Here is an 18,285-nt window from a genome sequence, read left to right as displayed (position 1 = left end):
ATGTTAAGTCTTCTTCACCTCAGAACACCTAGTAGTTATAAACTGAACAGAATTTGCAGTACTTCAAAGTACTAACTGGAAACAATAGAAAGGCATCTATGGAAAAAATAAAACTAACATTTTTCATCTGATTAAAGTTACAGAGTGAGTTACAGGTCCATTTACATTGGCAGCAGAAATTGTAACAAGTGTCAGAAGATTTACCTGTCTCCCTTTAGGACCTCTTTTTCCACGGAAGCCTGGAATGCCCTGAGAAAGAAAGAACCCACCATAAATAGGTATTCATTTATTCAATAGCTTAAACTCAAGTAATTAAACCTGCATTTTATTGGAAAAGATAGTGTGAGAAGAAGCACCATTAAAAAAAAAATATTTGAGCAAAGAATCATAGAGACAATATCCTATAATGGGTGCAGAATCACAAACTTTGCTTGTCTTTACTGCGGCCACATTAGAATATCTTTAAAGAAGGGCCATGTCCTGCTTCCATCAAAGTATATGGCCCGACATGCTTTGTGCTCAAGAGAAGCAAGAGAAAGCTCAAGCACAGAGTGACAGAGATAAAGATTTCAACGACTGATTTTATTGCAAGTGTCACCTGACAACTGACAAATATTAATTATTGACTGAAAGAAATGCTTCAATAAAAAATACTAATTATGGACCTTGTTGGTGAGAAAAACACACCCCTAATCTTTGCAGCTCTAGATTAAATTCAAATAATAATTTGCAGCTGCTCCCCATTTAACTTTAGCACCAGTGCATTCATTGATTACACTAATTAGATATGACTTATTTAATTTCATCCACATCAGTTTTGCTTTTAAACAAAGACTCGAATGAATGTTTTTTCCCCTATTCTAACGTATATTGCATTACCATTCAAACATCAATATTTCATCAATGTTCCATCAAACCTACCCTTTCCCCTTCAGGTCCTGGTTGTCCTGCCACACCTGGAGGTCCAATGAAGCCCTAAAAACATAAGAAAACCTCTTGATTACAAGGCTGCTTCCCACCAACACTGCTTGTCCCTCAGTATTGACCAGCTGTGTGTTCAAGATCCAGGGATTATTTTCAGGCTCATTTGAAACTACTGGTGAAGCTCAATCAACTTAAATATGACTAGGATTTACTCTCCAACCAACAATAAAAACGATTTTGTATTATAAGGGGTACAGAATGAATTAATAAAGAAGTACTAAGAAAGTGTTCAAATAAGACGAAATTGCATCAGAAACCTTATTTATTAGAATAAATACCAAAAAGCTACTGAAGTTAACCTTATTCATGAAATACTTCACAAAAGATGTTCTCATGTTTAATAACACTGTGTGGCGTGGTCACTGTTATGTGCAAGAGTCCTAGAAAGTTTACCTTGTCATAAGCAGAATGATGTTCTTAAAGTTCAGTCTCAATGCATTTCTCTGCCATCTTCCCCTCAGAAAATCAGAAATAGATCCTCTCATATAATCAGTTGTAGGTACACAGAAACATCCTGTTGTCTCAGCAGAAATGATAGTACAAGTCACAAAAATAGTAGTATCGATGGATTCTGCACTACCAGATTCAAACTGAGATTGGAACAAAAATATTGTTCCTAAAAAGAATCCTTTGTTTTCAACTCTCTCTCTCTAGTCCTCCGATGGTAACGATTTGGGTTTTTTGGGTTGCCTTTTTTTTAAAAAAAAAAATAATGACAGATAGCACCCATCTTGTCATCCAGCTCTACTGAGAGTGAGGAAAACAAAGGCACTTCTTTTTTCACAGTTTCTTAAAACAGCTGAGAAGCAGAGCATAGTTGGATTGCAGGAATGTTCTGAAATTAAAATTCTAAAGACACTTCGTATCATGTCGCTATATACCTCCATGGAACACTAGTATATCTCAACAGGACTGCATCATCGTTTTTATTGGAGATTGCTTGTAGAATTCATGTACAGGACCTAGTCTTAAGACCTGACAGGTGTTTTTCCCTAAAATTACTCATACATTGGCCATTTTTAGCTTTGTGTAAACAGAGAAGTAGTAACTTTTCAGGAAATGACAGGGATCACAGTGTCTTGTTGCTTGAGAGGAGAATGAGACAAAATGCATTGAGAATCTGAGGAAAAATAAACTGAAGAAATGTAAAAGATACAATCCCTGAGGGTGCAATATCTGCTGGCACTTGATCCTGACAAACTAATTTTTTCCATCACTGTAGTGAAAACTAACATTAAAAAAAAAAACACCCAAAAACCCCAGACATGTTTCAGAAGCTGCATCAGGTAAAGGCTTTTAGTAACTACATTATAAAAACAGGACAAAAGCAAATCTAGCAATACAATAAGATTACTTTAACAGATACTTAAGAACACAGCACACTACTCAGCAACCTGTACAGCATGATCTGAGGGCCTGAAAACACATAGCAAAAAGCTCCTTCGAACCCTAGGTGCAATCAGCAACATTCAAGTCTCCTGAAAACAATGTCTACTGCCTGATGGTGAGAGTCAGTCTGAAAAAATACTCATACAAGCATGTGTAGGCATGCATATGTGCCTACTCAAAAAAAAAAAATCAAAAAAAGAGAGAGAAGAAGAAAAATGCCAACATATTTTACCTCCAAGAATATTCAAAAGCAATTGAATCAGCAGAGCACTAAAAGCCTTCAGTCCCTAGGATATACATGACTACAACTGAAGCATTCTAAAATCTCATGATCACTTTTACGGTTTTATGTGACAAGACGGTTTCCCTCTATCAACTTCTGTAGCTGTTACAGATTGAAAATGCCAGATACAACTCCTTTCTTGACAGCTTCCATTACGGAAATAATGCCTCAGGCAGGAAACCTCCACTCCTCTTCATTCCCTGCTCTCACACACCCACATTCAGTATTGCTTTCCTTCTCTTGCCTGCATGCATTCCAAGTGAGAGGAAGAGCAATAACATAAGACTGCTTTATGCTGCTCCCTGTAGAAAAGAAAACACTAAATCCTTACATGTATCTTGAAAGAAACACTGTTTTCTCTTTTGCAGGTTCTGTAAAGACAGAGTGGTTCAGCAGGCATAGAATTGGCAGAGCTGAATGAAACTCCTGATCCTTTCTTATGTATGGGTAAAAATAGACATGCATGCCAAAATGCTTAAAATGCTTACTTACTCTTACACCTTTAGGACCTGGGTTACCTTCTGGTCCAGCTAAGCCCTATTACAAAAAGATGTGAGTTGTACTTCATTTTAAACAACCAGGTACACTCTATTTAAAAGAACTGTAACAGTATTTGTTAACTGCAAACTGGCAATACGTTCTTAAAATAATTAGGATGGAAGATGGTGTCATCAAGCAGCTCCCTGGGACCATGTTCAGAAAGGTATCCCATTAATTCATGGCTGGAACTTAGACAATGAATGAAACTTCTTTTACATCAAAATTATTTCTTCTAGGAGGATTGTTTTTTCCAGACACAGTAAATCGGCACTACAGTGACATAATTTCACAGGATTTTTCATAAGCTTTTATATTAGGACAGATTTCCAATTATTTTCAAACTAATGTCAGAATAGCATATATAGTCTAAATGCTATAACATTTTACGTGATTCAACACAAACATGTTATCACCCATTACTATATAAAATATTGTAATTGGATTTTTAAATATACAGCCATTACACACCCAATCCAGTAAAATGCTGGAAAATGCAGTAAAATTGGTCAAATTTACCCTTTAAGCAGACACGAAACCACAAAATCAATTGTTGAGTTTGGCTCATTTACATATATGAGGAAAATAACGAATATTTCTACTTATGTCTTTATTTGCATTACTGGACTTAAGTATCCGTTAGCTTATATGTAAATTAAAAAGTAAAATCAATATTTATACGTGCTTGTGTTTATAGAAAGCTGCTTTCTGGCTTTATTGGTTCTCCTTCTCAAATATCTGAATGGGGGTGGAAAATGTAATCTTTTAATGTTCTGTTTCCCTAAAGGGCTGAAGAAATAGTTTCAGCAGTGAAGTAAATACATTGGTGAAAATCAGGAGGAACTATACTACCACAGGTAGTTTCCTATTGCTTCTGGACTTGAAATATGGAGAAGATAAAACACATAGAACCACAAGAGGTTTATGAAGGACTGTAAAGTGTTTAGAAATTCAGTACTTTGGTAATGGCATTTATGCATTCCAGAAAGGTACAGCATTACTGCATCTAATCCATCCAAGTTTAAAAATCACAAGACTCAACATTGCCTTAAGGGCACTACCTGTGAAAGAGATTTGTTTCAAGAATAAAACACATTTATACTATTAGTAGTTCCAAAAGAGTTAAATATGGTACTTTTGAAAAGAACATACAAGAAAAATCCCCAAACTGCAAAGACATTAGAATAGTTACTGCACCTGCCTGCCAGGGTAACCAACTGCCCCAATACTGCCAGCCATTCCTGGAATTCCCTAAGTGGAAAAAAGTGAGGAAAAAGAAAAAAACAACGAAAGAAACAACAAACAGGTTTAATGTCATATTTTGAAGTTTGCTTGTTTTGTCATTTCTCTTCTAACACCTAATCATGTGCCACAGCTTAAGCTCATGGAAAAATTGCTTTTTAAGCAAGCTACATGGCAACACACTAAAATTTACTCATTGTATGTAAGTATCTACACCAATTTCAGTTACATACCCTTTAAAAAGCATTACAAGAAAAGCAGTCTAAGATTTTGTGAAATACAACAGTCCACCCCTTATTTTCATAATAGAAACACAGATGCTATTTATAAAAAGTAATCGAGGAGGACTATAAGAGACAGGTTCTTATAATGAAGTAGCTGCACTCGTCTTAGATGTATTTTAACAAACGTTTTGAATGTTTCATTAAAGAATCCTCGTAGTCTTACAAAGCCAAATGTCTTTGTTTCTTCCAGAAGCAGGTCAATATAGCACTGGATTAGTCATGAATGTACAGAACTTCTCTCTCTCTTCTTCCTCCTTAATCAAATCCAAAAATCATTTTTGTTGTTTTATTACTTAACATTTGCACATCTGACTGTTTATTTTCAGAAAAATGTGCTTTTCTGAAATGATGCCAAACGCCACGGCCCCATCACCGAGACATAGGAAGCTCCACCTATCTTTGTTGAGTTAATTTTATTTTAAACAAGCCAGGTCCCTAAACTAGACACTCTCCCAGCCTGACCCTTCCACTCGTTATCATATATCAGTGTTACCATAGCAATAGATCAGGACTTTCTCTCTGAGCTGTTCACAGCTGATTTATGGTGAAACAGCAGTCTTAGGAAGCACAACTCAGAAATGCAGATGCAAAAAGTATTTTTTGTTTAAATGAGCTGCCATTGAGATGATTCTGTCACCTGCTTTCAACCGGTAGTGACTCATCTTCTGACAGATGTTCTGTCATGGAACTAGGATCCATGGTCTCCTGTTTTGGCTCAGCTGTACCTCAAAATATGCGTATATGAAAAAACTAAAAAAGCAGTATAATTGTTGCATTTGCAACTTATCTTTTAAAACTTTTCCTTCGTTACCAGCTGTTCAAGAGGTTCCACAATTCACAAACTCAGAGGAATTTGTGTCCTCCGAATGAAAACGTCTGTCCCTGCTGTAGCTTCTAAAAACTACAGAAACAAGTAGGTGCTACAGATGACAAGTACCTGTTCTAACTCATCACTTTCACCAGCCAGACCTGAAAATACCAATAGTAATATCTAAGTGCAAAATAAAACTCTTCCATCCAAAGTGCTCTCTTAAAAGTCATGTCGGAGTATTTTCTAAGTGATAATAATGAAGGAAAATATTTACAGCAGCAGTATGAGAACACTGAGATATCAAACAGTTACGCATCACCATTTTTCACATTCTTGAACATGAATTGCTTTTGAAGGAACTTACACGCTTGATTACATGAATAATAAGCAGAATTACTTTTCAATGCAAGACTCACTTTTCCCCTCCATGATAACTGATTACTTTTCACCTGCATCTTCTTCAAAAATTAAAGTACTCTTCTCCTGATGTTAAGAATTACTTTTTTTTTTCCCACTGGCTATCTCTTTATCTCTCTGCTAAATTATAGTCATCACAGAAAAATGCCTGTGGGCTGGTAAGAAAAATCAGCACTCATTCAGTTAAGATTTGTGGATAAAACTCATTAAAGTCATGGGTGATGTGCATGAGTTTTCATCTCCCTTCAGATGTCTATTATCTGTTATCATCACCTTTTCCCTTTCAGTGTCATCTAAAAGGTGACTCATGCTTCCATCTATTCTACCATGAGGACTCACATTAATGCTAACAAGACACATCAGCAATAGCAATCAGACAACTTTGAAATTTATATTCAGATTGCTTCTTGAACTGACATGGAGGTGAGAAAAAGCACTAAATAATAACCATTTAATTTTCTACATGCTAGGAGATTTAAAATGCATTAAATCAGAGGTTTTGAGAGAATCTGAACTCTGCATCTAACAAGAATTTTACAACCACCTCTGCCAAGCCACTTTGATAGCTGAAGAAAAACAAACTGGTCTTTTCCATTTCATTTAGACCATTTTTACTACGCTGATCTCTAAATAAGTTGACTTCTTGGTCAAGAATTTCCTTAAGCAGCCAGTAATTTACACTGATTGTTTATATTGAACACTTATATTGGATTGTGCATTCTTCTGTCCTTGATTGTTCATCTGTAGAGCACAGCATACTGTGCTTTCATTGCTTACCTGCTCACCCTGTGGCCCTCGCAGTCCTGGATAACCCTTAAGGCCCTGCAGGTAGAGAAACATACCTGATAAATACAGTTAAACACACAAAATGGACCTTTTTTGCCTATTCCAGTCTCCCTTTATCACGGAAAAAATTTACCCAAACTTGCTTGCCTGCAGCATTAGTGTGGTTTACATTTAACAGCTCATATGAAAGCTAAGTTAGAGAAAAGTAGTAAGAAATCTTCATGTCAGTTTAAACCATTTCAAGATATCAGCATGCTTAAAGACAGTTCCAGACTGGTACTCTTAAACAGATGAGTACCTAGGATGCTGTCCCCACTTATAGTAGAAACTGCAGAATTGGATTTTGTACACTGCATTTCCCCATTTCAAATCCTTGTCACTATGCCCTTTCTGAACAAGGCAGTTCAGAGGAGGAGTGTAAGTAGAGGGTCATCCCATACTGTTCTAGGCCACTCTCAAGACAGACCGACCTTCCAGGACACACATATCTTTTTAAAATTAACATACAACAAATTTCAGCCCTTATATTATGGAATTTATATCAGTAGGGAGAACAGCCTGTTCCTCATCCCAGAACTCTTCCCTATGGTGCTGGAATCATGAAGCTGTCAAACTTTACTCCTTGTGCATTGACCATTTCATGCATATTTTATCTCTTAAAGAAAAAAAAATTAAAAAAGAGTTGGACCTGCTATCTGCATCAGTACATTTGAAAGCGAAACCTTCTTCTTGGATGCCTTTACACTGTACTAAACATATCCAAACAAACTGGCTTAAAAGGGAGGTTGTAACAGTTGCATGATTGATGCAGAAGCCAAGCATCTGGCCTCCAACATCCCTTGCAAGAGGTACTGGGAATATGCAAGTTCCAAAAGCTGCAGCTTGAAAGAGAAAGACCAAAACAATCCTTATTCTGGATAGAAATCTATCATAAAATTGACCTCAAAGACATTGACTGAGTAGCGGGAGTGCCTTGGCTGATGTCAAACATCTGGCTGCCTTGCAACATGATGATACTTGTTAGTCAGTAGAGATTTGAGACCCACTATAATAAGAAGGAATTCTGCAACTGATTTCAGCAGATTGGGTATCTCGAAGTTTTGGATAAGCTTCTATGTAACCACAAGAGCGTTTCTATATGAAATTGATTTTATTATCATATACAAAATTAAAAGATGGAGTTATTGTGTTTGGTGACAATTTGAGATAATAGAACAGCGTGACATCTGTCAGGCTTAAAAAATTGCAATTTTGCTATTATAGATTTGCTTGAGGAATCTTGATCCAGAAGAGACCTACTCATTAAGAAATCCAAATGCCTCATTTTCTCAAAATCCAACCCAGCAGGTGTGTCCTTTCATTTTGCTCATCGCACGCAGGGCATTGTTAGTTTGCAAAGCTATCATGTATTCTGGGTTCAAACCTCTCCTATAGCTTAAGTCTAAAAAATTTACATATGTTATCTTGTATCTAAGGAAGCGGGTCTGCGATGCTGTTGGGGGGGGTGGGGAGGGGTGTGTGGGGGAATTAAAAAATCTGTAACAGATAGCCAGGAGCTGATCTGGATAAATCAGTTAATATGAAACATCCTAATTTACTATATTAATGCATACCTAAAACCGAATTTTTATTGAATTGCTAAAATAGGATCAAGGATGCCAGTGTAAGCCAGTAACTCATCTGTAGCTTTCAAAATGTGCCTCAAAGCCACACAGTTTTTTTACAGTCCCAGCCCACTCTGTATTTAATGACTTTTATCCATTTCAGAATTTTATCCTCTCTCTGTGCTTAAATGATCAACTAAAGTAGGTGTTGCTAGAAGAAATGTCTCAGTAGTTTATTATTTCTGTGCAAGAAGAAAAGGAAAGCAAATGCTGCTATACACAGAAGCATTCGAAGAGAAGTTTATCACAATTTAGTTCCAAAGTAGGTCTGTTTAGCTGATTAACACCTGCATGGACAGTCTAAAAAGAGGGCACATAAGGAACTGAAATGATGAAGGAGGACTAATTACTGGTGTGCATGTTTCTACACAACAGTATTTTACTTCTGCCAGAGGAAAACTGCTCTGAACGCATATTTTAGAGTGGTATGCCCATATTCTTATTCAGAGTTAACAAAGCCTCAATCCATTCTAACTCAATGCAGGTTGGGAATGAAGCTAAACCACACTAAAATGAATATCATTCCAAAGACAGAGTTTTCACACAGGAGTTTCCTTTTCTGTGACTTAGCTAATCCTCTTAAAATTCTTAGTTTTTTATTAGTTTGTGTTCATATTCTTGAGTATATCCATATAAATAAGATCCAGTTTGCTCTAAGCTAAGTTGAAAGTAAACAACAACACAAATTAACATGCACTGGTTTGCAAAATGAAATATCTCTCAATTTTTCATGAAGATTAATGCTCTTTAAAAGTTCAATGTGGAAGAGAAAAGTTTGAAGCTTCCAATTACAGCAAATATAGACTTCAAGCATGTTACAAAGATACAGCAAGTTGCAAGAATACTTTGGTCTGCATAAGAGAAAAATCTTTACCACCAATTAATTTGACTCAGAAAAGACTTCATAGCAAGTTTAAGCGTCTGACTGCTACCATATGCCTAGCACAGTGCAACCCAGACTGAGTGAAATCTGTATACAGCAAAATGTAGATGTTAAATCATAACAGCAAGGACTGTCAAGTCAAGTTTTTCCATCTTATTGGTGCCCATTGTGTTTTATTTGAACTTTTATGCATTTGTCATTAAAATAAATCTGGCACAACACCAGCAACCTTGCTAGAGAGCTAAGAAGCTTCTGTAACCTCTAAAAATCAGTAGGTGAAGTGTTATACCTAATGCTACAACCATCAGCTACAGACAGATATTAGTCTTTAAAAAGTGCCAGAAAAAAATTTTCTGGGCATGGGGTAAGTCTAGTGCATAAACAGCTTTCCATGCTGTGTCACAGGAGCCTTTGCAGTGCTCACTTACCAGCTCCATTTTGTCACCACACAGCATCCAGCTTTGAAAAGACTTCTTCACCAGCAAATGGTTTGGGTCAGAGCTTTTTTCCTTCATAGCTCCATTCTATCTTGTTTGCTGATGTTTAACACAACTAAGACTTCACCTAGCATCTCTTAGTCAGAATATCCTAATGAATGGAAATATCAATTAAAAAAAAAAGCATATATATAGGAGATGGACCTTTTCTCTATCTAATTCATTAGAGGAATTTCTCTCACAGAGTTAAGTTTTCTCCTGCTCAAGGAAAACTGCACTCTCTAGGAGAAGCAGTGGGAGACACTTCGTAGCATAATGTTGACACCACCTCAGCTACTGCTTTGAAATTTATCCATTTGCCTTACCCTTTACAGGATATAAAATAAAGATAAAAGGAAATACAGAGCCCTTCTCAGGTTGCAACTTTTTCCCTTCAACATATCTTACCATATTACACGTTAGTATGAGAATTTGAACAGGATTATATAGATCCAAATTCCTGTGATTTACTGTTACACACGTATTAGGGAATAAAGCTAGCCCCAAAATTGTAGCTGACCTTTTTAAAAATCTTTAACAATGTCATTGTAAAGTATCTGCAAACACACAGGCACTGAAGTCATTCTAATGTATTGGCATGATGCCCAGCAAGTTAATGCCCAGGAATACTGTCCTTTGGCTGACAACCTACCCCCCAGCACTGGCTAGGAGAGGCAAGTACTTGCCCATCTGTACGGTGAAGCAGGCACGTTAAGGAGAGAGGGGGAAGGAGGGAGCTTCCACTCTGTGAGGTCTCTGGACTGATACAAGGGAAGTTTTGAGTACTGATTTAAAGATAGCCCTGTCAAGACAGCTCCAGATAAGAGATCCATGCAACCGCTCTGGAAGCGGCACTCTCCTCAAACTATCATCTCTCACCATTGCTTCTCCACTTCTAAAGATGCCTGAAAGAACCAGGCCTCTAAACGCTCTATAAAAATGCAAGCTTCTGTTCTTATGCTAGAAACAGTTTGGAGCCCTACCCCACGTAAAACTTGGCTTTTTATAGTGTATTACAGGCATGAGAAATAGGTCATATTTTATATGCAACCACGAGGACACATAATCCAACGCATGGCATGTAATGAAAACAAAAGTCAATGACAATAATCTGTTCCCAGTGTCCTGATTATTAACATGCTTGTTTTACTATCTCATAAAAAAACCTGTACATTCTCAGCTTTATAAAGAGAAACACATCATTTTATAGTTCTAATCCAAAACAGTAGTTTATTAATGCTTTTCTATTGTATCGAGGGCTTCAAAAAAAACTTTTTTTTTTTTTGCATAAAATGAATCTTTCCAAGAAACTCTCCCAACGCAATCTCAGATATGCAGAAAAACAGAACCAAAAGGAATGGAATATGGAATTCCAAGTGGATATGGCTTCTCCAAGTCATTCTTGTCAAGAAAGTGAAAACATGCACACTTGCCTCAAACTTTCACAACACATGTTGTATAAGCACCAAATAAAGTTGCACAGGAAATTCAGAGCCAGGCAAATTTTGATTAGAAAACTTGTCAAATGCAGTTTCCTCTGCAGCACAGACACCCTGGGGCAGGGAGACCAGGCCCAGTGGAGGGCAGCAGGCACTGCGGCGCACCCTCTAACTCTCCAAAGGTATCACCTCCAGTTAAAGGGAAATGGATGATGAATTCCATAAAGAAACTCCTCAAATTTCTAGGTCTTTCAAGAAAACACTGACAAAAAGTCAATGTGACAAAAATTAATTGCCATGAAACGAATATAGATTTGTACTACACTATTAAAAATATCCAGAAGAACATTAGAGCTTTTATTTACTATCAGATATCTCACTGTTTAGAAACTACTCAGTTAACATAGCCGACTGTCAAAATTTGGGACACCATTAACTCATATGTAGGTTTTTATTAATCTTCCTTTTTACCTGGATGAGAAAGAATACCAGAAATATGTTATTTATTCAATATTACAGCAATTCCCCAGTAGTACTGAGGTACAAAGCAAAAATGGAAGTATTTGATTATTATGCAGTTTTTTCTTGTAGCTGCTTTACTTCACATCTACTTGTGCTCACGTTCTTTTGAAGATAAATTTCCAGAACACAATAAGCTAACAGCGTGTTTACCTATTTACGTATTTTGAAAAGTAATAACTAAAGATCAATTATTTAAAACACAATAAATTGTGGGCTTGTCATTAAAAAATTAAGCGTGAAATACTTTTAACTGTTTACAGGTGTAGTGCTGTCCAAAAACCTGGCGTTCTTATAATCTGGGTCAGAGAGAAGTTATCTTAAATGTGGTTTTAGTTAGTGTCTGATGTGTACAACATGGAAACAGTAAAATTTCCAGAGGTCAAGTGAGCACAATTCTCCTCAGTCTCTAACCTTTGGGTAAGGAGTGAATTCTTGTGGGAGGAAGAGAATATGATGGCCATAAGACTTTGATTTCCTTGTCCCTAAATGCCAGTCTTATAATCCAGAACAAGTGACAGCTGCGTCCCATCTAAAAAGCTTTAAAACAAGAACTACTTTCCTTTCTGAGCAAAACTGTAAAATTGATGAAACAAGAAAGCACAATACTTGGGGAATCTCAAGGTGGCCCAAGATCCGCAGTGACAAAAACTATCGGTGTCCAGGCTTGCAGGTTAACTCTCAAAAAAGGAGATGCAAATTCTTGTCACGGCTATAAATTTTCTCAGTTCATAGAACTGAGGGCCATGTGGTTGGCAAAATAAATTTCCACACTTCTCCTGATGCTAATTCAGTGATAGCTTCCTTTTCTGGTCATGTTTTTATTACGTTTTGATCAATTCTAGAAATGAATGACTAGATTTTTTTTTTTTTTAAAGTAACTTTAAGCTCAGGAAAGTGTTGAATGAAGCAATCCTAAAACATAACATTGAATATAAATTTTGTTGCAATGCCATTTTTCTTTTCTTTCAATAGCAAGCAAGCATTTAATTAATATTCCTTCTCTACATGTCAAAAATTAAGCCCAAAAATACCAGGGCCTACCTGTGTAACAATTCATTCCATCCATTTGATGGACACTTTACAGCTGCCTTTAGCATTACATACTACTTCAAAATTCTGCTGTGATATCTGTTCTCCATGTTTTTCTATTACACTTGCAACACCAAACTATCTTCTGCAACAACAGCGTTTAACAGTACTTTTCCCCCATGGCCTCACCAGTTTATCACCATCTGACTAATCAGAGCAGCCTAATTGGACTTCTGTCAGGTGACCTCTCCTTCCATATAAACTGTATTCATTCCCTGAGTCTTCTGTGCTCATTTCCTCTATAGACATCCTTTATGTTCCCTTCCCAAAACTACCTGTCTGCCTTATGCTTTCCTGTACACAAAGGACTGCCACAATTTAGATATTTCTTAAATGCAGTGTGTGGCGCCTGTCGTTTCTCATACTAAAAAATACCATGTTATGTAGCATCCAAAATCGGAACTTATTTCACTCGAGTTTTATTTTAGCAATTCTGGCACATGTTTGGAAAAAAGCAAATAAGTGCAGAAATACTGAGCACAGGATCCCATGAAGCTTTTTCAATTCTACAAAATACACAGTATAGAAAAAGAAATGAAAATTACTGAAAATTTAATACAATTGACTTAAAAATGGCTGTATCTCGCAGGCAAGCATAACTTCCCTGGTACCTATTCTGTTGGAGCAGGAGCATGCCATGCCTTTTGAAGAACACCAACCTAAGCAGCTGTGATTACATCTTAGTGGTAAGAAAAGGTTTTGTGCTGTTGGTCCTACAGCCTGACACAGTAGACAGTCACAGTACCAACAGGTCTAAAGCCCCTTTACTGTCTCTTGATTACTAGACATCCATCTGATGGCCATGGATTGAGCCAAGGAGGGTTATATCAAGATGGAAACAGAATCTTACCTTCTGGCCTTTGATCCCAGGTGGGCCTGGAAAGCCTATGGGGCCTGGATCACCCTGTACGACAAAATATCCAGAATCACTATGTTTCACCGGAACATGACAGGACTGCATGACATGTAGGACTTCAGATCATCTACACATTCTTGGACATTTGGTATGAAATAGATAATGTTTTATGAGGCATTGATCTATTTTTTTAGAGGTAGAAAATCAAAAAGGTAACAGTTCCTCAATTGCAACTATCTAGTGCAACATGCGTGCTCCTGTATCATACAACATGGCCAAATCATGGCTGGAACAGACTTAGTTCACAACCTCACAACATTCACTTTTAGCCAACGTAAATGGGAGTGAAGAAGCTATACAATTATTGAAGTAACCCTTCCCTCAAAGGTGAGAGGTTTCACCTCAAGTTTATATATATTTTTAAATATTATTGTGTTTGTGTTACTGTTATGCCAACAATCCTCAACCAGGAATCAGGGCACCATTATGGCATTTGTGCATAAAACATGGCATAAGTCTAATCTGTGTAAAAGACAACATGAAAGATGCATATAGACAAAGGTGTTATGGTGGCATACACCTATTCTCATTCAAGTTCTTTAAACTTTGCAACTACACGATGGTATACATGAACAAGAATTAGAGCATCTCAAATCTAGCACTTGGAAATGTTAGGAGATGGAAAAAGATGCATTTTCTTATGGCTGTTGCAGTTGGAAGAGGAGGGAAGGTTGTTCCAGTTCTTTTTTCCTTGCTCAGGACTGACAGTGGAGAGACTCACTCTTTCAGGATTAGTGTCCAAATTCAGTGAGTCAAGCAGCAGATCCTAGAAGTGAGTTAGCATCAAAGTAAATTCAGATCCATTACTTAGGGTAAGCTAATTTGAATTGGGTGAAAAATTAAGAACTGAAAACAGTAAGAACTATAAAAATGCGTATTAACTCTGTATTTTTTTTTTTTTATTACAGATGTATTCTACATGTATTTAGATGTAGGTCATGCATATACATGGATGGGCTTTAGACTGTTCTGTGGCAGCTTGGGATCATGCCAAAAAATATACCTTGAGTTTCAGGTAGACACAGCTCACAACAGTATGATTAGCTCACCAAAGGCAAAAGATAGTTAGATTATAGTAATGTTGCTATTTCTACAAAAGCTGCACTTCTGTTTCTTATCAGTGCATCAACAGACACACTTGTGAATTTTACTCAGCACCTTTTAACATTGAAAATATATATTTGTGAATTTTAGGGTTTGACAGAATGTATCTGTTAAAAAAATACGTTATGTGATGTACATCTCAGCAGCTAGTAAACAATAGTTATTTATTAATTCTTTCTTCATTATGGAGAGTGGTCCTGGACTCCTACAGTGTTTTCTACTTAGCATAAATGCTCCACAACTGAACTACTAGAAAATGCTCTTAATAAAAGTTAGCATAAATACAAGATATTCTAAAACATATAGCGTAGGCTAACACATTAGAATGCAAACATGACATTATGTTTTTAGTGTTATCACATTGATTTTAAAGTTTCATACCGAGTCAGAAGATTTGCAATCTAAAAATGAAATAACCTCAAGCTTCCAAGCCCATAATTTCTGTGAAGAACCATTTTAAATATTTATACTCAAATATTTTGAGCAGAAAGAGCAACCACTAGTTTGGCTAAGGCAGCTTAGGAAGAGGAGCTAGCAAGAAGAGCCTCTGAAGTGAAAGCACAAATCTTAGCATCAAAAGTCTGCTAAAAAAAGTGGTTAAATACAACATGACAAGCAATAATGCACGCACTTATCACCAAATTTTGTCTGTCTTACACAGCTTTCTGGACTAACACAAGGTACTAAATAAAACTGGAATCTGTACTTTGTTCTAGCAGAATTCAATTTCACTGTTCTAAAAGTACTTCCCCTTCATTTTTTTAAATTTTATTTTTATAAATGAAATCAAATATATAATTTAAGTTACAGCTTTGAATATAATTTTTTTATTTGTCATTGGTTCATTACATCACCTATGTCTGCACTGGTCAGTCTCACATAATTAAGTATCAAAATACACCAGTGTCACAGAAAATACAAACTATGGTGCTGTTGTAACTTGTCTAAATATTAAACAAGACTTCAACAAAAGAATGGGACAGATAAAACATTTTTCATAATTAAGAAAATAGTACCTTTTCCCCACGTTTTGCCTGTCCTGGAGAGAATCCTGGTTCTCCTTTAGGGCCCTGTCACAGAGAAATTAAGCTCACTAATATCTTCAAGGAAGAGAGTTTCTAATAATACATGTGGAAACAAATATTTTCAACTGTTATAGCAAGAGGAGGAGAAACATTCATATAAAATGCACTTGTTATTACAGATTTTTTTTCTTGAAACTTTTTCAGTAAAGAACTACAACAAAATATAACAGTCTCAGTTCACCTCAAAATGAGATTTACATTTTCCAAATCTCATAACATCACAAAAACATTTGATAAGCCGATGTGATTGGTAAATCTGAGCAGGATTACAGCAGAGACCAGCTGAAATGCTCTCCCCATGTCTCTACCACTTCGGGACCACCTATTCCCCAAACACCGTGCAAGATTGTCTGACTGTATTACTCCATTGACTATAACCTTGTCCAGGCTTCTTCACACTCAGTACCCACCCTGTGCAGCACAGACATCGCAGCTGGGAAGGACAGAGCTGTAAACATGCAGCAAAGGCCTCTGTTCAATTACAAATTACTTTCTAACAGATGATACAGCTCAACATTCTTGGCCAGGAATTAATTGAGGAGCAAATGGGGAACCCCTTGGTCTAATTCATACCGAAAGCTGCATACAAAAGGCACTGTAACATTTCACTGACAGCAGTGCTAGTTTAAAGATACTGCATGCCCTTCATTGAAAGAGAGCTAAAGTTGGGAAAAACAGCCGTTTAGACATTGCCGGCACAATCCTGTTCTCCAGGGCACACTGGGCACTCAGAGGGACACACAAGACACACAGCACGAGACTTCCTGGTGGTCAGTCATTCTACATCTGTAACATCCAAGGCTTCCACTGGAAATGCTCCAGGGCTGGACCCTCCCATGGTGTGTGGAGCTGCAGAGCAGGGGTTATCCTTCCCGCCCCAGCTAAGATGTGCACCGTCTGAGGCCGCTTGAGAATCTAAGGGTGTTGAATACTAAATAAAGACTGGAAATATGGCAAAATGATCTGTGGTGTTAAATCGATGCGTTGGGTCACAGCGAGCACAGTTTTTCAGGATGGCAGGAGTCATCCAAGTATTTCCCAGTTGATTTACACTTTGGAAGGTAAATAGTTATATTCCTTGAACAACTCTAATCTGTCTTCTGCTTCCATTTTCCAATGTGGGTATGTTAAACTACAAGTCGTAAGAAAATTGCCATCAGCTCTTGGTTAGTGAAAACACAGGCCACTGATAACTTACCCACAGCCTTTCCTTTCCCTTCTAAGCATAATTAATTCCTCATTATTTTTAATCTAAAAAACAAACAGCTATAGTTATGCATGGCCTTCAGTTGTGGATTAACAACATGTCACCACAGGTCAAGATGTGAGGATAAAATAAAGCACTTCATTATTTAATCTATGCAGCATTACGGTATAGTTAGAACAGTGCCAGAATCCATAAACTAGATTTTCTTAAGTAATCCATTTTTCAGAGAGTCAGGAATACTGCCAAACCTCATGAATACCTTCAAATGACTTTACAAACACCCATCACCTATTTATCAGGAATTAAATGCCAAGAACATCAGCTATTCATTGAAACTACTGGCACATGCTCAGGGCTGAGTACTATACCGTAAGGGCATTAGCTAATCTTGTCCCATACTTCAAAAGCAAGTGAATAAAGGATGCTTCAGCACAGGAGGGAAAAAAGCATGCATCTCAAAGGCAGAACAAAATTCTGCATTTAGTTACTGCCAGAAGATTGTTGCAACTTGTCTGTGATGTTTTAAGATCAAGAAAAAGTGTGTTTCGTTTCAGCTTACATAGTCAGTGTGGGTCAACTGGATCCTCATAGTCAAAACTTGGTGAGCACCTGGCTAATTTTTATTTAAAGAAAAGTGTTTCAGAAGATACTTGTATTGAAAGGATAATTTATAATCTAAAGGAAATGAAAGAGATCACTAAGCACCTACTAATACATGCATATATATTTTATGTATGTGTATATATGTGTACATGCATACATATAGTTCTTTCTGCTAAAATCATGGAGACAGCTATAGAAATGATCAGGATTATGATCCAGTGGAGGTGGAAAACACATTATAAAACCAAATCCTAGGAGTAATTGGTTACAATTATTTTCCTAGTGATGTATTCTATTATCCAGCCAGCATAAATCATAAATACTGTAAAAAATAACTATGAATCTCTAACTGTTAAATATTATAACAGAAATTAACTGTTCCTATAGAACTAGCTAATAACAAAAGCATACACACAAAAAAAAAATCAGTCACTTGGTTTTACAGTGTTTGACACTGAAAGCTTTATTAAATTTATTTTTATGTCCTCAAGCAGTTTTTAACACCTGTCATGACAGGCGAAATTCCTGACATTAGGAATCGTACTAAAACAAATCATGGTTGCT

General features: G+C 36.8%; 1 protein-coding gene across 1 annotated transcript in view; it reads right to left on the bottom strand.

The window, feature by feature from the left end:
- The window catches only part of COL24A1 (collagen type XXIV alpha 1 chain), a 149,148-nt gene that overhangs the window by 104,437 nt on the left and 26,426 nt on the right, over positions 1 to 18,285 (bottom strand). Inside the window, 7 exon segments of the mRNA XM_086617742.1 lie at positions 205 to 249; positions 922 to 975; positions 3,149 to 3,193; positions 4,391 to 4,444; positions 6,725 to 6,769; positions 13,657 to 13,710; positions 15,843 to 15,896. Of these exon segments, the coding sequence (XP_086473868.1) occupies positions 205 to 249; positions 922 to 975; positions 3,149 to 3,193; positions 4,391 to 4,444; positions 6,725 to 6,769; positions 13,657 to 13,710; positions 15,843 to 15,896 (351 nt within the window).

This window comes from Tauraco erythrolophus, chromosome 10 (assembly GCF_009769465.1).
Source record: "Tauraco erythrolophus isolate bTauEry1 chromosome 10, bTauEry1.pri, whole genome shotgun sequence".
Classification (NCBI taxonomy): domain Eukaryota; kingdom Metazoa; phylum Chordata; class Aves; order Musophagiformes; family Musophagidae; genus Tauraco; species Tauraco erythrolophus.
This window is presented reverse-complemented; position numbering and strand designations above follow the sequence as displayed.